General features: G+C 36.7%; 1 protein-coding gene across 2 annotated transcripts in view; it reads left to right on the plus strand.

Annotated features, from left to right (window-relative positions):
- MORC4 (MORC family CW-type zinc finger 4) overlaps window positions 1–26,014 on the plus strand; it is a 91,401-nt gene that overhangs the window by 13,316 nt on the left and 52,071 nt on the right. For both annotated transcript variants that reach the window (XM_090263978.1, XM_090263979.1), the window contains exons 4-9: window positions 1,375–1,592; window positions 2,309–2,456; window positions 5,284–5,416; window positions 5,728–5,856; window positions 8,340–8,459; window positions 9,830–9,930. In XM_090263978.1, coding sequence (XP_090120104.1) covers window positions 1,375–1,592; window positions 2,309–2,456; window positions 5,284–5,416; window positions 5,728–5,856; window positions 8,340–8,459; window positions 9,830–9,930 — 849 coding nt within the window. The remainder of the gene's footprint in view (window positions 1–1,374; window positions 1,593–2,308; window positions 2,457–5,283; window positions 5,417–5,727; window positions 5,857–8,339; window positions 8,460–9,829; window positions 9,931–26,014) is intronic.

A 26,014-nucleotide genomic window follows, 5' to 3' on the forward strand; every position in this document is an offset into this window, starting at 1 on the left:
GGATTTTCAAAAGTACTACTGTGCTAGAAGTTACTTTTCTCTGTGGTTAGATATATTTGTAGGATGCACAAAGCTCTTGTAAATTGTGTACTCTAGAAGGACTTAATGGTATTATTGTATGACACTTTGAAATAGAAAATTGAAAGGTGGGATTCCTTCTTAGGAAATAGACACAAACCATAGCCTTCAGGAAGTGGAAACCAGGCAACTCAACCCTGCTCAAAAGTGTAAGAGCCAAGGCCACACTGCTCAGACATGGCATACAGAGTGTTTATTTTATTGATGTTGGAGAAGCATGTGATATGTAATATATGAAGACTTTCCTTAGACTGTAAACGGCAAGTGCAAGAATTATATCTCTTTTATCAACATTTTTGTCTCCAGGATTTAGCACAATGCATGGCACATAGTAGGTAATTAGTAAATATTTACTGAATGAATGGTGTACAACATTGTAAACTTAGTCAATCTGGAGAGAAACAATCCTAAAATTAGTTTTATTTGTGGTGAGAGAAGATCTATGAGGAGAATAATCATCATGTTCTCGATTTCATATCTTTAAATTTTTGGTTCTGTTATTTTGTTGTATGCTTGAATGGAGAATATGGTAAAGGGAAAGGATCTGGCTCCCAGATTAAGCTGATCATAAGGGGCTACAGAGATTGTTGAGGTGACTCAGTGAAACGCCCTTAATAGAACAAGAGAGACTTTATACTGCAGCTGTTTGCTGATATTCAGAGGCAGAACTACCTATTTTTATCCCTTGGCCACATTCCAATGAGCTGTCCCAGCAGATGGAGCAGAGGGTAAGAATTGGAAGGGTTATCTTTTGGGCGGAGAGTTGAAATTGTTAAGATATATAACCTATGACTCTCAGATTTCTAGAAGGTGATATAACCAGGTTTGGAGATGCCTAGTCTGGTGCCTCTGACCAGTGCAGCTCTCTGGTTCTTCTGCTGCACTCTATCCAGCATACTCAGATAACCACCATTTTCCACCTGCCCTAACCTTACTATTAGCAACCAGACCCATTTTCTCCAGAAAAAAAGGCAGCTACCCATGACCTTCTCCAGCTATCTTTGTTAGTGAAAAGAAACCACCTTTACATTGATAAAATGTGAGTCCAATATACTGTAAGTGTTAATGTACACACAAACCACACAGGAAAATCAGTCCCATCACCCCATAGTAATTTCCTCTGTTTTTAACTTAATAGTTTTGCTCAAAAATATCAAAAGAGAAAAAAAGGAGGGACTTTTTACAAGTGTAAATTCATTTGTAAACTAAAAATATTCTGCCTGTCATCTATCTTAGGATGCTTTTTATGTTTCTGATTTCTTTTTTTCTGATTTCTTTTTTCTTGTGTAATTACAGCTTTGGCTTTACAGATAAAGTAATAAAGAAGAGCCAGTGTCCCATCGGGGTCTTTGGTAATGGTTTCAAGTCAGGCTCCATGCGGCTAGGAAAGGACGCCCTTGTCTTCACCAAGAATGGGGGTACTCTCTCTGTTGGACTCCTATCACAGACCTACCTGGAATGTGTCCAGGCCCAGGCAGTTATTGTACCAATTGTTCCATTCAACCAGCAAAACAATATCCTTTCTGGAAATGGAGAATGTTGGTTAAAAATTAGTCTAATCTGATATTTTAATAGAAACCTATTTTTTCAGGTCAAATACAGCTATCAATTCAATTGTCTGAAATTTAACTTTAATTTCCCCCTATTAAACATTTAAAAATATATAAGTGGACTATTTATAGAAGCTTAGAAATGTTTTTGTTGTATGGGAAATTTCATTGTTATGTTATTGTTCTCTCTCTCTCCCCCACCACCACTCCCTTGGTAAAGTACCCCCCCCTCATTATTTTTCCCCTAAGGGTAGTAACATACTCCTAGAAATATACTATTCATCAGTTTATCTGATAGCAGAATCATTCACTTCCTCATTCCTGGACAAGCTATTATTTCTGTTAGATACCAGGTCATCTTGACCCAAGCAGTGTAGCAATAAAGTTTGAACTCATTGCTTCCAAAGAGTCTAAAAGTTCAGCCCTTGATCTATTTCTTAAATATAGAACTGTCTTTATTTACATTGTATCTTTGAAGCTATATTCTGCATGGGTAACAGATTTTTGTGTTTGTCTCTGCAATATTTCTTCATTTTGCCTTTTTCTTTCATCTATAGCAGTAATGCCCATGTTTTATGTCTCTGTATCTATTTTTATCTAAACATGGAACTCAAATGGAAGATCTAACTAATATCATTCTTTTAAAAGATTGTTTTTTCTTTGACTATATTTGATTTCACAAAAAATGATTGTTACTGAGGATTCCTTGCCCAGCCTAGAAGCCATCTTGAACTATTCGATTTTCAACAGTGAAAATGACCTGCTGTCTCAGTTTGATGCCATCCCAGGCAAAAAAGGCACTCGTGTTATTATTTGGAATATCCGCAGGTATCGTATTCCAAGAGTGATAGATTCTAATAAGTAGAGGTAGTACGATGAAGTACATTGTAATCTGTAGAGAAGTTGAGTAGTTAAATTTTGATAGATATTTGTATCTCATTGCATACTTTTTCTTAACTTTCATACAACCACAGCTCTGTTTGAGATAGTGGTTTTTTAAAAAAACTTTCTCTTAATCCTCACCCAAGGATATTTTTATTGATTTTAGAGAGGAAGGGAGAGAGAAAGAGAGAGAACCATCGATGTGAGAGAGAAACATCGATCGGTTGTTTCCCATACGCACCCCGACTGGGGATCGAACCTGCAACCTAGGTATGTGCCCTGACTGGGGATTGAACCCACAACCTTTTGGTGTATGGGATGACACTCCAATCAACTGAGCCACCCACCCAGGGCGAGATAATGGTTCTTATTAGTAAGATGTAGAGCTTGATAAGGTGGAAACATTCATATTCTGAGGCTATTGCCACAAATAAGACAGTTCAATGCTATTTTAAAATCTTTAGAATCCATTATAAATATATATTTTATATTCATGGATACTCTTCTGAGATAGGTAAATGATAGTTATTTAACTTATTCAACAATGAAAATAAAGTATGAAAAAGAGACATTACGGGTAACAAAGCACAACATGATCCTTAAAACTAAGTACCTCTGTATTAGTGCTTTAGAGTAGTTGAATTAGAAGTAGAAAAACCTTTGAAGTAGATAAATTTGAACTGTATTGAGGCTGGCTTCAGGTCATGTGTTGAGTGCTAACAAAACATTCTAGAAATACTCTAGAATACATGATATGTTTAATCTAGTTATATCAAATGGAATACATTTAAGTGTCCACTAAAACCTAAAGACCTTTCATATAAAACAGAGGTTTTTTTATGTTTAATAGAACAGAGTATTAGGTGTATTTATTCTTTTTCTCTTTAAGTTAAGAATTTTACCTCATTTCTTAGCTGGCTTAAACTTATATAAAAACCATGCTGGTTTGTATAGAAAGTACTTTCAACTAAAAAGAAAAAAAGTAAGGTTTTTCACTCATTGGTAATTTAGATCTTCCTTTGTCCTATTGGGGAAACCTCAAATAATATTTATATTATAAAGGATCTTTTTCCTTAGGTATTTTCAGTGATTTAAACAGATTAAGCAGACTTTTTCCTTTGTACATTGTTTCTCAATCATGTAGATGTAGGTATCATATAAATAAAGGATTCTATGGTCATGTAACTTCAGGAAAAGCTGGCTTAAACTAAGTCTGCCATGTTGCTTTATTGCAGCTCTTCTTAGAGGCTTTAATATGCTAATATTATTTCAATAGGTATTGAAAATACATAAGAGAGCAATATAGTATGCTGTATTACCCAATTTCAAAATTTTTTTCTTCAGACCTCTTTTCCTTGGATGGTGAATGGTGAGGGGCAAAGATAGGAAACCTTCTCAGAGCATGTGTTTGAGTGGGATGAGGTAGAAAGAATCAGGATTATCCTGGAAAATCCAGAATATACTATTATAGTGACATGGGCTTTATAAAAGCTACATAACATAATGGCTCTGGTCCAGCCTTGAAAAAGGAGCTACATTTTCACCACAGCAGCTCTGAGCTTACAAAACCTGAAGTATGAGAAAGGTATCACTAGATCTTTGAGGTGGCTCTGGGGGCCAGGAATTGTTTTTTAATTTTATTCACTCATGCAACCAACCTGCCTTTCCTTCCTTCCTTCCTTCCTTCCTTCCTTCCTTCCTTCCTTCCTTCTTTCCTTCCTTCCTCCTTCCCTCCTTCCCTCCTTCCTTCCCTCCCTCCCTCCCTTCCTTCCTTCCTTCCTTCCTTCCTTCCTTTCTTTCTCCTCCCCTCCCTCCCTCCTCCCCTCGCTCCCTCCCTCCCTCCCTTCCTTCCTTTCTTCCTTCCTTCTTTCCTTCCTTCCTTCCTTCCTTCCTTCCTTCCTTCCTTCCTTCCTTCCTTCCTTCCTCCTCCCCTCCCTCCCTCCTCCCCTTGCTCCCTCCCTCTCTCCCTTCCTTCCTTCCTTCCTTCCTTCCTTCCTTCCTTCCTTCCTTCCTTCCTTCCTTCCTTCCTATTTAAGAGTATTTTGGGGGACTACTATTCCACAGAACAAACTTTGGAAAGTGTTGTTATGATGTATATGTTTTCTTCACAACCCATCAGGAAACAAAGACAGGTCTTGGATTTTTTCCCTAGCTGTTGTTAGTGATATAACCCAGGGTCCGGGAATGGACCACAGCTAAGTGACCCAAAAGGACTATGAGAAGAAAGTTACTTATGGAAACAATATGATTAATATTATATTTAAGTGATAATCCCATAAATGATACTCTAGAGAACCAGCAAATATATGCTGTTTCTATAATAATCTTTTTTTTTTCCTTCTAAGAAATAAGATCTGGGGAAATCTCGGTATCTTATTAGTTCTTACATAATTTATGAAATTAGAAAAGGTAGGTTTTGATTCATCTATTCAGTTAGGGAAAATTATGTTGAATGACCTATCCAGTACTACCCAGAAAGTTGGGATCTGTTTTAAGGTCCTTCTTTGAAGATAGACGACATCCATTTGATTTATCAGATCACAGACACACACTCTCCATTTTTTCCTTGCCTTCTGTCCTTGGGGTTACCACCTCTGTGAAACATTGAATAATTTCTTCAAATTGAATAATTTGTAGTTTAGTACTGGTAGTCAGGAAAAGAAATAGGTATCTGAGTTTTGGCTCATATTGTTTCTTTTCTCTTGGGTTCCTAGTGAATTTTTGTCTTTTGGAATCAGTTTTTGTTAGATTGGTACTTGTTTCTTTTACCTAGAAATAAAGATGGAAAGTCTGAGTTGGACTTTGATACAGATCAATATGACATCCTGGTATCAGACTTTGGCACAGAAGAAAAAGAGATTGGTGGTGTTACCTCTGAACTGCCAGAAACAGAGTATTCATTACGGGTGAGTAAGAGTGCTTTTCCTTCAACAAGGAGAAATAAGATTTCCTATAACATGAAAATCTATATAATAATATCTCATTTTATTTATATAAAAATGACAGCCTTTTACCCCTCTGTTAGGATTCCTTTACACTGTCTCCACTAAAGTAGTTTAGCGAATAGATTCAATATCACTTTCGTATGGTAGTGACATAGTATGGAAACTGAGCCAAATATTTGCTTAGAATGCACCTCAGTTGTTAGCAATGTTTTAAGGGGATGTCAGTAGAATTGGCAATATTGTATTATAACTTTCCCTTCACTGTTCCATAGGCATTTTGTGGTATTCTGTATATGAAGCCACGAATGAAAATTTTTCTGCGTCAAAAGAAGGTGACTACCCAGATGATTGCCAAGAGCCTGGCCAATGTAGCATATGATATATATAAACCTACCTTTACAGTATCCTTACAACTACATAAAATTTACCTCTTTGTTTCAGGATTAGATTTCAACATTGGCACAGAAAAACAAAAACCTTTCATCTGCCTTTTTTTAAATGCCAATCTATGTACTATTTTTTTTTTTTTTAGAAACCACCTGGAAATGATTAAAATAATACAGAGTCCTGAGACTTGGGAGAGTCTGGTTCAGTAGATTCTGAAATCTCTTTTTTTTTAATAAGAAATATTATTTATTTTTACATTCTCAGCTGATTCTAATGAGTAGCCAGGTTTGAGACTCTCTGCTTTAAGGTGCCCACCATTTGGTTTGTATTGGAATTTTGTGATATGTTACATTGCCCGAAATAACCAAAATGTTGTCTAGAAGTTGATAACCTTTTGGACGTAGCATGATTTTTGTCATGACAAGTTCAGACTTATGTTGATTGAAGTTAGGAGAGTGGAAATTAAATCTTCAACAGGTTTGACATGAATTTCCTGGTACTTCTCATAATGGCAGCCACTCAGAGAAGTAAGTACTCATTTTCACTTGAGAAAATTTTAAGATTATGGAAATTAGGTCCATCTTTGTTGACGGTTTTAGGGCAAAAAAAAGTATTTGAGAAGTTGAAAATTCATAAGCAATTATGAAGAATTGTTGTTGTAATTTATTTTCTAGTAAATAAGCACAGTTCCTGGACTAAGAAATGTACTCTGTTTATCAAAGGTGTTATTATCTTGCTTTGTCTTTCTTCCCCTGACCAAAAATTAAAAATTGTTGTTTCCTTTTTAAAAAGCTATGTGGTTGTTAGTCCCAGCAGATTGGTTTTCTCTTTTTGGAAAAAAGACATCATCTATTAAGACAGGTTCTCTTTTTTCTTTTTTCTTGAAGCCCTAAACAAATCCAATTTAACAAAGCCAGAGATAGTACTGTTAGCAGCTATAGTTAAATTAGTTATATCACTGTATGTAGACTAGGATATTGGTGCCATAGTTTTAACAGAGCCAGTCTAAATAATTATTTCCCAACCTCTTTTTCAGAATATGCCACATTTCTGTCACTAACTTTTGTCTTTTATGGGATTATGGGTTTCTATCAGGATGACTCCTATAAATGCATTTTATATGTACCTTAACTCTTCTTAACTGTCCTTCTCATTAAACTAGTTACCTTTTCTACTAGAATTTGGGCTAAACAAATTCACTATAGAGGTGGATAAAATGAAACTCCTAATAATATTTCCCCCAAGGTCACAGAGGGACAATATCACTGATGCTAATTTGTTTATTCCTCAGTTATCAAAAGCCTCTTCTCTCTTCTTGTCCTCTCTAATTTGAGGAACCTCCTTCCCCAGTGTACTGCCTCCCTATAATTTAGAATTTTAAAAGTATACCATATAAATAAAGTATTTGTCAATCTTTACCTTAAGAATGTTAGTTTTATGGTGTAGAGTTTTAGTTTGTTTGGGAGAGGTTTGTTTTTGCATTTGAATAGGGTCTTATTCGTGGTTTAATTTGAGCTTCTGGAGCCCAGAACATTATGTTCTGAGCCAAACATTACTGTGTTCTATCATACCTGGCCCATTTGTCACTTGGGTTTATACAACAGCTTGTTATTTAGAGGGGAATATTGATATCACCTTTTGAATAAGTAACAAAAACAAATTTTTATTTAACTAGTTTGGACATGAAGATTTCTTAGTATTTGTTTTAATGAAAACCTCAGTTACTCAGTCTCCCCTTTATTTTTTTATTTTTATTTTTTACTTTCTTACCTTGGTTTTTAAATCAAATCAGACTTGTTAAAACTCATCATTGTTCATGGTTTATGTATAATAATTAGTACTCTTTATTTCATCTATGCAAGCATGTTACCTTCATCCCATGAAATATATTACAATGGGATTATTCATCATCCTTTACTTTTAAAAGTGATTTGGTTCTTCCACACTTTTGTTGTCATTATTTTATGTGATTAGCAGGACTTATATTATTGCTTATAATTGTGTAGATTTGTGTTGTACCGTTTATAACTCTTATCAAAACCTAGGAGACCTGGCAGAAAATTGATCAACTAGCAAGGGTTAAGACACATTTTAATTATTTATAAATTTTTAAAGTCACTTATGGCATTTTGATATATTTTCTTACAGTCTTTTAATTTTAAAGCTACATTATAGATCATGTTGATATACCAACATTTATTTAATCATTAATGTCAAACACCTAAATTATGTTTTTCTGCCATTATAACTAATTGATAAATATCTGTAACTCATAAAACTTTATGGGCTACCTTGCCTTTTCTATAGGATAAATTTCTAGAAAGAAAACTACTTGGTCAAAGCTTAAGAAGATTTGTAAAGCTATTAATACAGGTTTTTCAAATGTCCACTAGAAAGGTTGTACCAATTTATATCGAATGTTATTTGCTATAGTAGAATGCAAAACTTTTTTCTGCCAAAGCTGCTGCATTTGTCTCCTTAATGATTTTCTTCTCAGAATAAGCAGGTGAAAATAACTTTTGGCTTCTCTTGCAAGAATAATAACCAATTTGGGGTAATGATGTATCACAACAACCGACTCATAAAGTCCTTTGAGAAGGTGGGATGCCAGGTGAAGGTGAGTGGTTAATGTTCCTTTGTTATAGAAGGCTGAAAAGAGTAAGAAGAGGATTTAAACTTTGCATGGGGGATTAAGTCATTAGTGACTTTTACTCCCATCTTATGATGATTGTTAAATCCTAGAATTCTGTTACCAGTGAGCCATCTGTATTGAAAAACTCTACTTCTCATTCTTCATAGATGTCAGTCAACATGGAAACTTTACTGAATGCATTTTCTAGGTAGCTGTTAATAAGAGGTAGAATCAAAACACCAGCAACTCTGTCGTGTGTAAGTGTTTATTAGTGTTGATGGTAACTTTTTATATTTTCATGGGGAGACAATATGACATAGTGGAAGATACATAAAATTTAATGGTTGATGGCCAGGATTTGATTCCTGGCTTTTCCACTTACAAGTTGTGCAACCTAAGCTAAATCACTTAATTTCTCTGAGGATCGATTTCTTACCTGTAAAGTGGTAACAACAACAATAATTTTACCTGCTCTTCCTACCATACAGCTTACAAGGTTGAGAGATTTAAATGGGATAAATTATGTGAAAATACTTTATAAACTGAACTATACAAATATTACCATAATCTTTGATGTTTTAATGACCATTTAAACTGGAAATATCCACCAGTATTCCATTATTCCTATTTTACAGATAAAATTTGCTTTTTATTACACAGCAGGACAAGCTTATATTGGACCCAGGAGAGCTAGATTTTAGCCTGTGTTGATTTTCCTTGCTATATCATCTTCACACAACTCATGTTTGTGTGTTAGTCTAACTACCTGTTGACTCAGTTCCTTTCATTAAAGAATAAAAAAATATTTTAATCCAAAAATATCTTGTATCAACTTCTAATTAATAACCACTGCAAGTCTAACTCACTTTAGTAGTTGATTGGTGGCCTACATACAGAAAAGGTTTATTTTAATAGAACGTGATGATTATGTAGCATCCTTAAAACTTTTTCAGATGAAGTTTGGTTTCAGTTCTCTGAAACAGTAGTATATAACTTTGATTTTTTTAGCAGTGCCATTTATTGTTCTAATGAAATATTATGGCAATCCCAGAATATGAAACATTTGAAAACGGAGGTAGTTTGAGAGAAGTACAGAAGTCTATTAATCCTTGGAAAGTCCTAGAATATCTATAGATCATAGTTTGAAAATTTTACTCTAGAATTTTCCAGAGGTCCCAGTTCAATGTAATATTTTCAGTTTATTATAGTATACTCTGAGTATTTCTCTAGACCTTGCTAGCCTTACTTTGCCAATGAACATTATGTAAGCTTTCTGTTTTTGTTTGGAATCAAAAGGAAATAACTCCAGGCAGTCAACAGTAATGTGAGTGTTTCAATTAAATTTTTTTTCTAAGCCAACTCATGGAGAAGGTGTGGGAGTAATTGGAGTCATTGAGTGTAATTTCTTAAAACCTGCTTACAACAAACAAGACTTTGAGTACACCAAGGAGTACCGGTGAGTCACTCCCAATCTGAGGTGTTTCTGATAGTTTGTTTAGATATGATTCTGTTCTATGAAACTTCTAAAAGCATCTCTAAAACCCAGATAGATAAATTAACTGAGAATGCCTTCAAATCTATTTTCCAGAATGAGAGAAAAGATGATTGAATTTCTTGCCTTTTTTTTTATTGTTGTTCATTTACAGTTGTACCAATATTCCCCCCTTGCTCTCCCTGCCCCAACGACCCCCTTCCTACTCCTAGAGTCAATCCTCACTCTGTGGTACATGTCGATTGGTCATTTATAGTTGTTTCTTCCCCTTCTTTCTCCCCTTATCCCCCTGCCCCTCCCCTCTGATCACTGTTAGTCTGTTCCTTGTTTCCATGCTTCTGGTTCTATTTTGCTCTTTTGTTTGTTTTGTTCATCAGGTTCCTCTTATAGGTGAGATCATATAGTATTTGTCTCTCATCACCTGGCTTATTTCACTTAGCATAATACTCTCCAGTTCCATCCATGCTGTTGCAAAGGTAGGAGTTTCTTCTTTCTTTTGCCGCATAGTACTCCATTGTGTAAATGTACCACAGTTTTTTGATCCACTCATCCACTGATGGGCACTTAGGCTGTTTCCAGCATTTGACTATTATAAATAGCACTGCTATGAACATAGTGGTGCATAGGTTCATTTGAACAGGTGTTTCAGGATTCTTCGGATATAATTCCAGAGGTGGAATCTCTGGATGAAAAGGCAGTTCAATTTTTGTTTTCTGGGGAAATCCGCACTGTTTTCCACAGTGGCTGCACCAGTCTGCATTCCCACCAACAGTGTACTAGGGTTCCCTTTTCTCCACATTCTTGCCAGCACTTGTTCGTTGATTTATTGATGATGGCCATTCTGACCGGTGTGAAGTGGTATCTCATTGTGGTTTTAAATTGCACCTGTCTGATGGCTAGTGATGTTCAGCATCCTTTCATATGTCTGTGGGCCCTCTGTATGTCCTCTTTGGAGAAGTGTATTCGAGTCCTTTGCCCATTTTTTAATTGGATTGTTTGTCTTTCTGGTGTTGAATCATATGAGTTCTTTGTATATTTTGAAGATAAAGCCCTTGTCTGAGATATCATTGGCAAATATGTTTTCCTATACAGTTGGTTCCCTTTTCATTTTTATGACAGTTTCCTTAACTGAGCATAAGATTTTTAATTTGATGTAGTCCCATTGTTTATTCTTTTCTTTATATCCCTTGCCCTAGGAAATGTATCCACAAAAATATTGCAGCATAGAATATCTGTAATTTTACTGCTTATGTTTTCCTCTAGGGCTTTTATGGTATCGCAGCTTATGTTTAAGTCTTTTATGCATTTTGAGTTTACTCTGATATATGGTGTAAGTTGATAGCGTAGTTTCATTTTTTTTGCATGCACCATTCCAGGTCTCCCAACAGCATTTGTTGAAGAGGCTATTTTTACTCCGTTTTATGCTTCTGCCACCTTTGCCAAATATTAATTGGCCATAGAGACCTGGGTTAATTTCTGGGCTCTCTATTCTGTTCAATTGATCTATGTATCTGTTATTATGCCAGTACCAGTCTGTTTTGATTATAGTGGCCTTGTAATATAGTTTGATATCAAGTATTGTGATCCTTCCTACTTTGTTTTTCTTTCTCAAGATTGCTGAGGCTATTTGGGTTCATTTTTCTTTTGAAATATTTGTTCTAAATCTGTGAAATATGTCACTGGTATTTTAATAGGGATTGCGTCGAATATATAAATTGCTTTAGGTAGTATGGACATTTTAATGAGGTGATTTTTCCCATCCATGAACATGGTATATGCTTCAATTTATTTGTATTTTCCTTAATTTCTTTCTTCAGTGTTCTGTAGGTTTCCAAGTACAGGTCTTCTACCTTCTTGGTTAAGTTTATTCCTAGGTACTTAATTTTTCTTGTTGATATAGTAAATGGGTTTTCCTCCCTAGTTTCTGATATTTCATTGTTGGTGAACAAAAATGCCTTTGATTTCTGAATATTGGCTTTGAATCCTGCTATTTTGCCTTATTCACTTATTAGGTCAAGTAATATTTTGGTGAAGCCTATAGTGTTTTCTATGCACACTATCATATCATCTGCAAATTATGACAGTTTTACTTCCTCCTTTCCAATTTGGATGCCCTTTGTTTCTTTTTCTTGTCTGATCACTGTGGCTAGAACTTCCAAAACTATGTTGGATAGAAGTGAAGAGAGTAGACATCCTCGTCTTGTTTCTGATGTTAGCGGGAAAGCTTTTAGGTTTTGCCCATTGTGTATGTTGTTGGCTGCTGATTTCTGGTATGTGGCCTTTATTGTGTTGAGGTATGCTCCCTCTATTCCCACTTTTCTGAGTGTTTTTATCATAAATGGGTGCTGTACTTTATCAAATTCTTTTTTAGCATCTGTTGATATTGATCATGTGATTTTTTGTCCTCCATTTTGTTATATGGTGTATCATGTTGATTGTTTTGCAAATATTAAACCATCCTTGCATCCCTGGGTTGAATCTGACTTGATCATGGTGTATAATCTTTTTAATGTATTGCTGGATCCAGTTTGCCAATATTTTGTTGAGGATTTTAGCATCTATGTTCATCAGCGATATTGGCTTGTAGTTCTCTTTCTTTGTTGACTCTTGACCTGGCTTTGGAATTAGGATGACACTGACTTCATAGAAAGAGTTCTGGAGTCTTCCCTTTTCTTGAATTTTTTGGAATAGTTTCAGAGGGACAGGAGTTTGCTCTTCTGTAAGTGTTTGGTAAAATTCGCCTGTGTAGCCATCTGGTCCAGGGCATTTTGTGCCAGTTATTTTTTTATTACAGCTTCAATTTCACTAGTTCTTATCAGTTTAGTCAGGCTTTCTGCTTTTTCTTGATTCAGTTTTGAAATATATGTTTCTAGAAATTTGGTTTTTTGCCCAGATTGTCAAATTTCTGGGCATATAATTGTTTGTAGTCATTTCTGATAATCCTTTGTACTTCTGTGGTATCCATTGTAATTTCTCCTCTTTTGTTTCTGTTTTTATTTATTTGGGTCCTCTCTTTTTTCTTGATGAGTCTGGTTAAAGGCTTGTTGATTTTGTTTATCTTTTCAGAGAAGCAGCTCCTGGATTTATTGATCCTTTGAATTGTTCTTTTAGTCTCTATGTTATTTAATTCTACTTTGATCTTGATTTTTTCCTTCCTTGTACTTGCTCTGGGCTTTGTTTGTTTTTTCCTTCTTGTTCTTGTAGATGTAAGGTTAGGTTGTTTATTTGCAATTTTTCTATCTTCTTTAGGTAGGCCTGTATGGCTAGGAACTTCCCTCTCAGGAGGGCCTTTGCTGTGTCCCATAGGTTTTGCGATGTTTTGTGTTCATTTTTTTTTGTTTCCAGAAACTTTTTGATTTCTTCTTTGATCACATTGTTAACCCATTCATTATTTAATAGCATGTTATTCAGGCTCCATGAATTTGAATATTTTTGAGTTTTTTCCTTGAGGTTGGTTTCTAGTTTCTTGCTACTGTGAGCCAAGCAGATTCTTGATATAATTTCAGTTTTCTTGAATTTGTTGAGGCTTGATATGTGTCCTACCTTGTGGTCTTTGAAAATGTTCCATGTGCATTTGAAAAGTATGTGTATTTTGCTTCTCTGGGGTGAAAGCTTCTGTATATATCAATGAAGTCCATTTGATCTAGAATGTTGTTCAATTCCATAATATCCTTTTTGAGTCTTTGCTTGGAATATCTGTCCATTGTTGACAATGGGATGTTAAATTCCTCACTATGAGTGTGTTGCTGTCGATATCTTTCTTGAAGTCCTCCAAAATTTTCCTCATATATTTGGTTGCTCCTATGTTGGGTTCATATATATGTACAAGGTTGATATCTTCTTGATGGCTTGTTCCCTTATGTATTATGTGGTGTCCTTCTTGTCTCTTTTTATGGTCTTTGTTTTGAAATCTATTTTGTCTGACACAAGTATTGCTCCTCCAGCTTTTATTTTTCTGTCTGTTTGCTTGAAATATTTTTTTCCATCCCTTCAACTTCAGTCTGTGTAGATCTTTTGTTCTGAGATGGGTCTCTTGTATACAGCATATATGCAGGTCATGTTTTCTTATCCATTCAGTTACCCTACATCTTTTGAATGGAGCATTTAATACATTTACATGTAAGGTTACTATTGATAGGTACTTATTCATTGCCATTTTTTCCCTTTGTACCTGTGTTCTTCTCTCTCTCTCTCTTTTTGTTCATGTTCTTAAAGCAGCCTCTTTAGCATCTCTCGCAATGCTGGTTTGGTGGAGATGTATTTTTTTTAACTTCTTTTGTGTGTGTGAGAAACTCCTTATTTTATCTTCCATGTTAAATGAGAGCCTTGCTGGGTAGAGTAATCTTTGTTGTAGGCCCTTGCTTTTCTTTGCTTGGAATATTTATTGCCATTTTCTTCTGGCTTGTAGTATTTCTGTCGAGTAATTACTTGATAGCCTTATCTGAGCTCCCTTGTTTGTTACTAGCTGTTTTTCCCTTGCTGCATTTAAGATTCTTTCATTGTCTTTGAATTTTGCCATTTGCATTATGATGTGTCTTGGAGTGGGCCTATTTGGGTTCATCTTCATTGTTACCCTCTGTGCTTCCTGGACTTGAGTGACTTTTTCTCTCCTCAAGTTAGGGAAGTTTTCTGTCATTATTTTTTCAAACTTGTTTCCTATCCCTTGCTCCTCTTTTTCTCCTTCTGGGATCCCAGTGATACAGATATTACTACATTTCATGTCATCCTGCAGCTCCCATAAACCCTCTTCATTATTTTTCAGTCCTTTTCTGTTTTTCTTCTCAACCTGGGAATTTTTTTTCTACCTTGTCTTCCAGCTCAAATTTGATCTTGGGCTTTGTCTAGCCTGCTTTTAATTCCTTCTGCTGTGTCCTTCATTTCAGATATTGTCTTCTTAATTTCCTCCTGGCACTTATTTATAGTTTCTGTGTCCTTATTCATTATGTTGTAGTCCGCAGTAAGTTCTTTGTAGCTTCCCTGGAGTTCTTTGTAATTCTCGCTTAGCTCCTTGAGGATCCTTATAACCACTGTTTTGAACTCAATGTCTGATAGTTTGCATGCCTCTATTTCATTTAGGACTCTTCCTGTGGATTCCTCCTTTCTTTTTGATTTTTTTTTTTTTTTGGTCTTCCCTTTTTGGTGACTTGTCTTTGTTTCTGCTTCTCAGATTGATCTGCTTTGACTCCCTGTCTTTGTGGTATGACCCTCTGTTGTAGGAGACCTGTGAGACTCAGTGGTACAGTCTCCTTGATCTCCTGAGCTTGATACTCTTTGAGTCCTCTTATGTCATTTCTGTGGGCTCTCTGGTTGTAATTCGGTTTTGGTTGTTGTTGTTGGATTATTCTTGTGGGCCCTTTCCTCTGGCTAGGTAACTGAGAGTCACTCTGCCCACCACACCTAGTATGTTGTTGTGCAGGTGCACTGTCTTCTCTTTCTGGTTCTTCCCCTAGTGATGTCAGATCATTTCCCAATCTGGGCCTAGCAAGCCTATTTTAGTCTACCAGTAATCCACATTCTGTGGCTGTCTCCTTCAGTTGTTAATCTAATCAATTGGTAATCAGTAGTCAGGCTTAAACACCACAGGGTGGGGCAGGATAATTCCTGTGGGTGGGGAGTGGTCTGCCTGATCAAGATGGCTTCTTCAGTGTGGGGGATGACTCAGCATGGGGATCCCTTTGGCCACTCTCTCAGTTCTCTCCCCAAAGCCTTCATGCCCAAACTCTTCTCAAGTGTCTTTAGTCCACTCTTCCCCCTTTTCCAGAACCCAGGGTGAGTGGCTACAAATTAAATTTTGTGTGTTGGTTCTTTAAGAGGCTCTCCGCATCTCCAGCCATCTCTCCCTGGCAGACAGAAATCCTGCTCCTTTTCACAGGTGTATGTTATCTGGGTTCCTTTCTGGCTCTTGTGCTGTGGGATGCAGACCCCAGCCTGGGTTTTAAAACCCAAACTTCTCAAGGGGAACCCCTGGCTACTGAAATATCCCTCTAGCACTTTAGCTGCTGTCCGTATGAGTCCAGCCAGCCCTCTCGTGTCTCCTTCACACTCTGTACCTGTCATGCTGTGATGAAATGGCTTCTTCCATCTTTCCATGGTTATAAGACTTTTCTCCAGCCACTGCTCAGTTGGTCATTCTGGATGACCTCTCCACAATTCAAGTGAAATTCCAGACTGGTCCTGGGAGGAGGTCATCTCAGTTCTCACTTACTCTTCTGGCATCTTGGATCTCTTCTGGAAAGTCTGATTTGATTTTTATATTAAACAATGATACATGATATGTGGAGCTCAGCTGAGATAAACCTTACCTTTAAAAATTATGTAAAGAGCATAGGAGTCATTTAGTAAAATTCTTCTGGTGAAACAAAGAGCCTTGAAATGATCACTTAAAAATATATCATGTATATATTATATTGTTTCTTCGCCATGCAAAGTCAAATTGATGAGGTTTTTTTTTCTTAATCCCTTCACCTTTTTCACCTAGCCCTCAATGCTGCTCCTCTCTGACAGCTGTCAGCCTGTTCTCTATCTCTGAGTCTGCTTCTATTTTGTTTTAGTTTATTTTGTTCATTAGATTTTTTTAGTTTTTAAATTATATTTTATTGTTTATGCTACTACAGTTGTCTCAGTTTTCCCTCTTTGCTTCCTCTACTCAGTCCCTTCTGCCCCCAACTCCCTCAGGCAATTTTCACACCATTGTCCATGTCCATGGGTCATCCATATATGTTCTTTAGCTTCTCTATTCCCTGTGTTGTACTTTACATCCCCATGAGTATTCTATAATTACCAATTTGTATTTCTTAATCACTTCACCTTTTTCACTCATTCTGCCAAACCCCCTCCCATCTGGCAGCCATTAAAATGTTCTCTGTATCTATGATTCTGTTCTGCTTAGTTTAAAGAAAAGATATAAGTGGATCTGAAGGTATTGAATATGTTTGGGGGGAAAACACAGTTTGAAGTTTGTTCTAAAATGTTTTCTTGAAGCCAGTGAACAGATTGAGAGGAAATTATTGGAGCAGCAGAAAAGACATGTGTGTTTTCATGGAAGCTAATATGTAACACAAATAGGTAAGAATCAGAAAGGAACTGGGCATTGAGGCCAAACCAGCAAGGATATTTTTAGGAGACCAAGAAGGGAGTTGTTGAAGCTGGGATATAATAGTTTATTTTAAAACTTTGGGGAAGGAATGAGTCACTCATTTCTTCTCTCATCAAATATTATGAGATACATCCTATGGACCACGTACTATAGACATAATGATGAAAGAAGAATCCTTGATGTCTGTGAACAAATGGAATGAAGAATATGCAAATAATAAAGTTAAATACCTATAATTTTTTAATGGGGTAATATATGCAAAATGGAAAGATCCTTTAAATATGCCTAAAGGAATTGAGGAAGGCTTCAAAGAATATTATACTTGAGCTTAAACTTGAAGGAAAAATTGAAGTTTGCTAGGTTAATAAATAGGGGAAGGGCATTCTATGCAGAGGGAAGTATATGCAAGGACATGAAAGGGCAAGTGGTATTGGAAGTGTAGAGGGAGAAGATATGAGGACATTTTTGTTTTCCTTGAAGTCTCAGCAGCAATTTTTTAGAATGTGGAAAAAGTAATTCCCCAAATCTCCTTTGTGTGTGTGTGCCCAAAACTATTAAAAATTAGATGTGTTGTGCCTTAATTTATGTGGAACCATAAGAACTTTAGGATTAATGCTTGACTAAGAGTCAACTATTTGGATGGCAAACCCAAATTAATTTTAGGGTAATTGGTTTTTGGTCAGTAGGGCTACTCAGTGCTTATGGTAACTACCTGCCCTCAGTTTTAAGTAAAATGGTCTTTTATATATGAGTCTAGCACATCATGGAGATCTTTGACTGGGACTTGACTCTTAACAGTGAAAGTTTAGAAATGACATCAGTTTGATAGACATCCCAGAGCGAAGGTCATTTTATTTCTCTTGAGTAAAAAGAATAGTGACTTTCTGGTGATTAAGCAAGTAGTTGCAATTTGTGAAATCCAAATATTAGATATAAAAAATTACTTAACATCTTTCTTTAAAAAAAAACTTTTATAATCCTCATGCAAGGATATGTTTATTGATTTTAGAAAGAGTGAGAGAGAGATAGAGGGAGGGGGGAGACAGAGAGGGAGAGAGGGAGAGAGAGCAAGAGAGAGAGGGAGAGAGGGAGAGAGAAAGAAAGAAACATATCAATTCCTCCTGTATGTGCTTCAACTGGGTGTAGAACCCATAACCCAGGTGCATGCCTTGACCGGAAATCAAACCCTCAAACTTTTGGTGTATGAGATGATGCTCCAACAATTGAGCCACCCAGCCAGGGCACTAAACATCTCTCTGGCATCATCTTTGCCAAACTCCCATCTACCTTTTAAATTTTAGAGGTATTAGACCCTTGTTTTGTGGTGTTTAGTTTCAGTATGAGTTTGTGGTGATTGCAGGAGATCCAGGTATATATAGTCCAGCACCAGTAGGTTTATTCAGTTAAACATAAGATTTCTGGCTTAAATAGCTTAATAATCTGCTACACATTTTATTAAAAACAGAAAACTAGTATACTATCCTGCATATAGAGTCTTTTAAGGATAAAACTTTGCATAACTCTTGTTCCAATTCTTGCATCATTTTCCTTTTTCACTCTATATAAAATGAAAAAAAATATTCATTTAAAAAAAATAAGGGAATTTGAGTGGAGCAGTAAAGAGGGTTGTCTGTTATCACAAATTCATCCTAAGAGTATGATAGATATGAGAACTGCAAATGGTAAGAGATAGCAGCCATCATACTGCTGGAATATCTTCAAATAAATCATTTATAATATCAGTTTTAATAGTTGTGGATATCAGATTTCAACTGCATCTATCAGGGCTCAAACTTATAACATTATTAGAGTAAATTTCAGCTTCAGAAGTGTAATCAGCCCTGGCCAGGTAACTCAGTTGGTTGGAGCATCATCCTGTGCACCAAAAGGTTGTGGGTCCGTTTCCTGGTTAGGACGTGTACAACAGGCATCCAATCGAAATTGATCTCTCTCTCTTTCTCTCTCTCTCTCTCCCCACTTCCTCTCTCTCTAAAATCAATAAACATATCCTCAGGTGAGGATTTAAAAATGCAATCAACACATACTGAGTACCCCACTTTTACATCGTACAGTGGCTAGGCTTTGTGGAATTTTCTAAAGAAATTCAAGATATAGATCCTGTCTTTGAGGAGCTTATAATCTATTTGTAATAGTGGGTTGTCACACACATGAAACAATTTAGAGTAATAAAATTGCTGTTTGATCAATCAAAACCTAATTGGTATGGTATAGGAAAAATGTCCTGAGAAAAGAGATAAGGAAGGTTTTTGGTAGAAAGTATGTCTTAAGATTTGCCTTAAAGGACACAGGATTTAGAAAGGTGAGGGAAGGAAATTCCAAGGTGGAATTATAGCATGAGCTAAGGTAGTGACAAGAATTCAGAATGGTAAAAATATGGGGAGTAAGAGTAAAGGGATAATAACTGGGAGCAAGGGAAATAAAGGCAAATGGATAGAATAGGGCCATATTCTATAGCATGGGTTGGCAAACCTTTCCTGTGAAGGGGAAAGAGGTAAATATTTTAGGCTTTATGGGCCATATGGTCCCTGTCACAACTACTTAATTTTGCTATAGTATTAAAGCACCCATAGACAAAAACAGGCATTGGCCTGGATTGGCCCTACAGGCTGTATTTTGCCAACCCCTGTCTTAGAGCCATAGTTACCAAACTATGTGCCAAGCTATACATAATGAACTCACATGGGAACCATAAGATATTTGAAATTTTTGAAGGAAATGCAGTCATACTTGACTTATGTTTATACACAATAGCAATTGTTTTCTATTGCTGTCATAACAAATTACCACAAACTTAGTGGCTTAAGACAGTGCTAATTTTATCTTAAGAGTTCTGTAGGTTAGAAGTCCAACATGGATCCCACTGGACTAAAATCAAGGTGTTGGCAAGGCAGCATTCCTTTCTGAAGGCTTTAGGAGAGAATGTGTCTCTTTGCCTTTTTCAGCTTCTTGAGGCTGTCAGCATTCCTTGGCCCATGGCCCTCTTCCTCCATCTTCAAAGCCAGCAATGGTAGATAGAGTTCTTACTTCAGATAACTCCAGTGACCTTGCTTCTATCATCATGTCTGTGATTCTGACTCTTTTACCATACTCTTCCACTTTTAAGGACACCTGTGATTACATTGGATAATTATATATATATTTTAAGGCCAGCTGATGAGTAACCTTAATTTCAGCAGCAATCTTTTTTTTAAAATTATTATTATTTTTTAGATTGTATTTATTTTCAGAGCTAGGGGAAGGGACAGAGAAAGAGAGGGAACTATCAATGTGTGGTTGCCTCTCATGCGCCCCCAACTGGGGATCTGGCATGCAACCCAGGAATGTGCCCTGACTGGGAATCGAACCAGTGACACTTGGTTCGCAGGCCGACACTCAATCCACTGAGCCACAGTAGCCAGGGCCCAGCAGCAATCTTAATTTCCTCTTTCTGTGTAACCTAATATATTCATAAATTTCAGGGATTAGATGTCTTTGAAGGGCCATTATTCTGCCTATCACATTACACCCTCTGGCCCCCTAATATCTCACATGCAGAATACATGCCATTCCAGCATTCCCCAAAGTCTCAACTACTACAGCAATTCAAAGTCTAAACTCTCATTTTAAATTCCAAAATTTCATCTAAATCGGGTATAGGTGATTCTCTGAATCTGATGCATCATGGAGTAATATCCCTCTCCATCTATAAGTGTGTCTTTTTTATTTTCATGTTTTGCTTTCAAAACACAATGGAAGGACAGGCATAGGATACAAGTAATAGGTATTCTAGTTCAAATAGGGAGAAAATTGAAGGAAAAAAGGAGTCTCCGGTCCCAAGCAATTTCAAAATTGAGCCAAGCTAACTCCATTAAATTTTAAGGCCTGGGAGTAATCTTTGGGGGCTTGCAGCTCCACCCTCTTGATTTAAGGTTCTGCTTTCTGGGCTGATAGCTCCACACTCACCATCATCTTTTATTTTTCATGAAGGGCAGCATGTATTTACAGCTGATATGTTTCATCAGCCTGTTTCCTGACTATAGACTTTGGAGGCCTAACAGCCTTCTTTCATTTTATACTCTCTTCATCCCTTTCAGTCAAATCTAGCAGTTTTTATGCTAGTATGCCATTATCAAGAACCTTGTGGGTCTCATATGTATGTTATGTATATTCAGTCCATCATACAAGAGGTTTCTGACAGGTCTTTCCTAGATAATCCTACTACTTTTTATAAGCTTCACTGAGATGGCTGTAGAGATTTGAGTCACATGTTTAATTTTTTAAAAAAGAGCTTTCTGTGTGACTGAATACTTTGACCCTTTGATCTTTCTGATATATTGGTAAAAGGCTGTCCAGTCACAGCCTTTTCTTTTGCTCTAAAGCATGCTTTCCTGACAGCAAGTCACAAAATTTTAGCATCTTTTATAATCTAAAGAGGCTGTAACTTTCCAGTCATTAAGTCCTAATTCCTTTTGGTTGAGTTTATCTCCTTCCTCTCACATTTTACATAGGCAGCAAGAAGGCACCAGGCTACACTTTCAACACTTTGATTGGAAATCTAAGCTAAATGTTTCATCACTTATAAGTTCTGCTTTCCGCATAACTGTAGGACACAATTCTGCTAAGCTTTCTGCCACTATATGACAAGAACCACTTTTCCTCAAGATTTCCAATAACATGTTCCTCATTTCCTTCTTAGCCTTTACCAGCAACATCTTTAACATCCATAATTCTACTAACAGTCTGTTTACAATAATTTTGGTATTATCTAAGGGAATTTTTGTTTTCTCCACTATGCCCCTTCCTTCAGAGTCCTCAAAGTCTTCCACCCTCTGCCCATTTCTAAAGTAATGTCCACATTTGTAGGTATTTGGTATAGCAGCACCCCAATTTCCATGTACCAAAATCTGTTGCATTCCTTTTGATTACAACATATCTTTGTGAATCTTGGCTTTCAGTGGTTGCTGTGATACAAAGGAAGAAATACATGAAAATCAATGTTGACTAAGAAATAAAGAAAGCTGTGTCCAATTTGATTCCATGGTTTGAGAAGTACAGCACCCAATCAGGCATATACATCCCACTAGTAAATAATTATGGTTACTTAAGAATAAATACTTTTTAACTTCTATATATTATTTTTTAACATTGGATTCTAAATCTTAGTTCATAAATACTTACTAAATTGTTTATACCTACTGAACAAATGGAACTAGTACATATTTATTTTGACTTGAGTGCCATGAAAAACTTGAGACACTAAGGGTGCCATGAACCTAGGAGGTTTGAGAACTTCTGTCTTAGAGTGACATTAAGTAGAGTGGTTGATGCCTTAGGCAAGAAGACTTCATTGTGTGTTCTTAAGTAGGGGAGTGAATTGAAACAGTATCTTAAGAATCTAATGCAGCTGACCCTTCAATAATGAGGGAGTTAGAGGCCCAGACCACCCATGCAGTCGAAAACCTGCATATAACTTAAGTCGGACCTCCAGATATACAAATTCCCAACTACGGATCAAAATTACAGTTGGCCCTTGAACAATGCAGGTTTGAACTTTTCAGGTTCACTTATATATGGATTTTGAACAATGTGGGTTTGAACTGAACAAGTCCACTTTAATGCAGATTTAAATTTTAATTTTTTACATCCATGTATAAGTGGACCTGCACAGTTCAAACCCACATTGCTCAAGGGTCAACAGTACATTATACTTATGTACAGCTTTATGGTTTATACAGTACTTTACATAAATTATGTCAGTTGACGAATCTGGCAACAGGGTATAGGATGCGTTGAAGGAGGAATTAAAGGTTACTAGATTAATCTAAGTGTGAGGTAAAGGTGTGAAATAAGAGTAGCTGTATAAAAGGAAGTATATGACAGATTTTATGGAAGAAGGTCAAAAGAATTTGGTACTTTATTGATAATGGGATATGGGAAATAAAGGAGAAATAAGAATCAATGATCACTTCCAGTTCTTAAATTTAGTAGACAGGATCATTAGTAAAATAATGAGGTTGGGAAAAGGAACACTTTCGTGGAGTGGTCATGGTAGAAACTAAATTGCACATGATTAAGACAGGAGAATGAAGAAGAGGTAATGCATATAGACCGTCTATACCAGGATTAGGGAAGTAAAAGGAAGGAGAGTAATAAAACAGCAGAGTAAAGCCAGGGTTTTTATCAGAAGGAATAGGGTTTCAAAATACATGAGAACAGCATGTTAATTGAAGGTAAGTGATGGATGGTTACATGACTGCATGCAATTGTCAAAACTGATAGAACTACACACTTAAAAAGATGATTTTTACTCTATGTAAATTATATCTTAATAAATTCTACATGAGTACTTGAGAACAGAGGTTTATTTTTATTTTTAATTGAGATATAACTCATATACCTAAAAGGTCACGGTTTTTTTTATAAGTATATTTTATTGATTATATTGATACAATAGTTTCAATTTTTTCCCCTTTGCTCCCTTCCGCCCAGCACCACCCTCCCCCAACAATCCCCCCTCCCCAAGTCCATGCCCATGGGTCGTACATACAAGCTCTCCTGCCTCATCCTTTCATATATTCTTCTTCTTATTTTTAAAATTAATTAATTAATTATTTTAATAAAAAATAACAATCCCTCCTTCTCAGACTTAAGACCCTTTATAATCTTATAAAGGACAATGGGCGAAGGTCTCGAGCTCCTCTAGCTGCTTCAAGCTGGAAATGGTCTTCGTCCTACCTACCCTTGGGTCCAGAAATCCCTAATAAGAGTGGGGGTGTGGAGGTGGAGGTGGCCTTCCCACATGTGGAAGGATCATGCAGACTACAGGTCGGTTGGCTGTCCCCGGACAACGGCATGCGTGGTTTAACAGGCTGGCATCCTGGTTGTATTCTGGAGGCAACAGAATTGGCAACAGGGTTAAAAGATATCATTCAATCCATAACCACTACATGACAAAAGGCAGGTATTAATTTTTCAATGTCCCACATTAGGGAAAAGAAGCGCTTCTTTGGAGGAAGGTGTGCCAGGTACATCTTACCTGTCCAAAACCCTTTTGCCCATTATACTTAGTTTGGGCTGAGGGAAATAGTTTAGGTTTCCCCCCTCTCAGACCTCTGGGCTCTTACTGTCCAAGCCATTAGGACAAAAAAGAGAAACCAGTTTTAAAGTGAAGCCCACAGACCACCCCGTTCTTCACCAACCCAACCACTTAGTTCAGCCAAACCATTGAGTCTCAGGAGGCAGTGATGCAGACAGGATTATGTGAGGCCTATACGTACAGACAATCACTCAGGTAAAGCGGTCATAGGCTTATGCCCTTTGAAAACAGAAAACACATGTTAATTTATGTAACATAACCCACATACAAGTCTCTAAATCTGTAGGACTGTCTTATCGGAAAGACATCCAGTTGCAAGGCATTTGACATTCTTCTTGCCTGTGATAATACCACAGACATAGTTTAATTTTCAAATCAAAACAAACTTTAAATGAAGATAAACTTTAAAGACGGTTAGGTGCACTACTTTACAGTCTACCACTGATTATTGTGATTTTCCTTGAATCACGATTTTTCTCCCTAAGATTACCCTCCTTGTCATTAAAGGGACTGCATTAAGTCCATTTTTAATTTATCCTGTTCATTTGCATAAACACAATAAGAGCAGCAAATGATCACTTATGATGTTTAGTTCTGCTTTGCTGGAACTTATGCAAGGAATATTTAGGGTGACCTTCAGTCTGCCCTTCAGGGCACATAAGCAGAACCACATACCTGGCATTCAGCCTTGCCTGTAAACACCTGTCTTTTCCAAGTCCTTCTGGTTTTCCATTGTGCCTGAAGGTCCCTTCTAGCCGTCTTTCAGGAAAACAACCTTCATTCCTTCCCTGGAAAGATTGCCATGGACCGCACGTCCAACCAAGGTACCAGGCCTTTTATCTCGTATGCTTTTATTACCTTTGAAAGTCAATCCCAGTTACTCAGTGCTTTTTGGTAACAACCAGAGCCCAAGCATGTCTCCTTTAGGCATGACATTCCAGTCAAAGTCTTAGTCAAAAAAGCCTCTATTAACAACTGGTCTTATTAGTTTTATGCAAAGAAACTTATGTCATTACTTAGTTCTTTAGAATGCCAAACTCTGGAGGGATCAGATAGGGAGAAAAATGTACAGTGTGAAGGAAAATCCTTGTCCTAATATTCGCTGAACTTGCATTTCCATTCTTTGTATTTTTTCACCCACTAAATTTTTTTTTTGTTTTTTTCATTATAGTTGTCCCACTTTTTTCTCCCTCTTGCTTCCCTGCACCCTGCCCCCCCTTCTCCCACATTCAGTCCTCACCCAATTGTCCATGTCCATGGGTCATTTATACATTTTCTTTGACTAGACCCTTCCTCTTCTTACCCCTTCTTTCCCTCCCATCTCCCCCTTTGTTATTGTTAGTTTATTCCTTGTTTATATACCTCTGGTTCAATTTTGCTCATTTGTTTGTGTTGTTCATTAGTTTCCCATAATAGGTGATAGCATAAGGTATTTTTCTTTCATTGCCTGTCTTATTTTGCTAAGCATAATTCTCTCTAGTTCCATCCATGTTGTTGCAAATGGTAGAAGTTCCTTCTTCTTTAGTACTTATTCATTGTCATTTTCACCCTTTGTCCTCGTGTTCCTCTCTGTCTCTCTCTCTTTCTTCATTTTCTTAAAGCAGACCCTTTAGCATCTCTTGCAATGCTAGTTTGGTGGAGATGTATTCTTTTAGCCTTCTTTTGTCTTGGAAACTCCTTATTTCACCTTCCATTTTGAATGAGACTCTTTCTGGGTAGAGTATTCTTGGTTGTAGGCCTTTGTTTTTCATTGCTTGGAATATTTTTTTACCATTCCCTTCTGGCTTGTAGTGTTTCTGCTGAGAAATCTGATGATAGCCTCATTGGAGCTCCCTTGTATGTTATTAGTGTTTTCC

This window comes from Furipterus horrens, unplaced genomic scaffold (assembly GCF_987537825.1).
Source record: "Furipterus horrens unplaced genomic scaffold, mFurHor1.1.pri manual_scaffold_17, whole genome shotgun sequence".
Lineage (NCBI taxonomy): Eukaryota > Metazoa > Chordata > Mammalia > Chiroptera > Furipteridae > Furipterus > Furipterus horrens.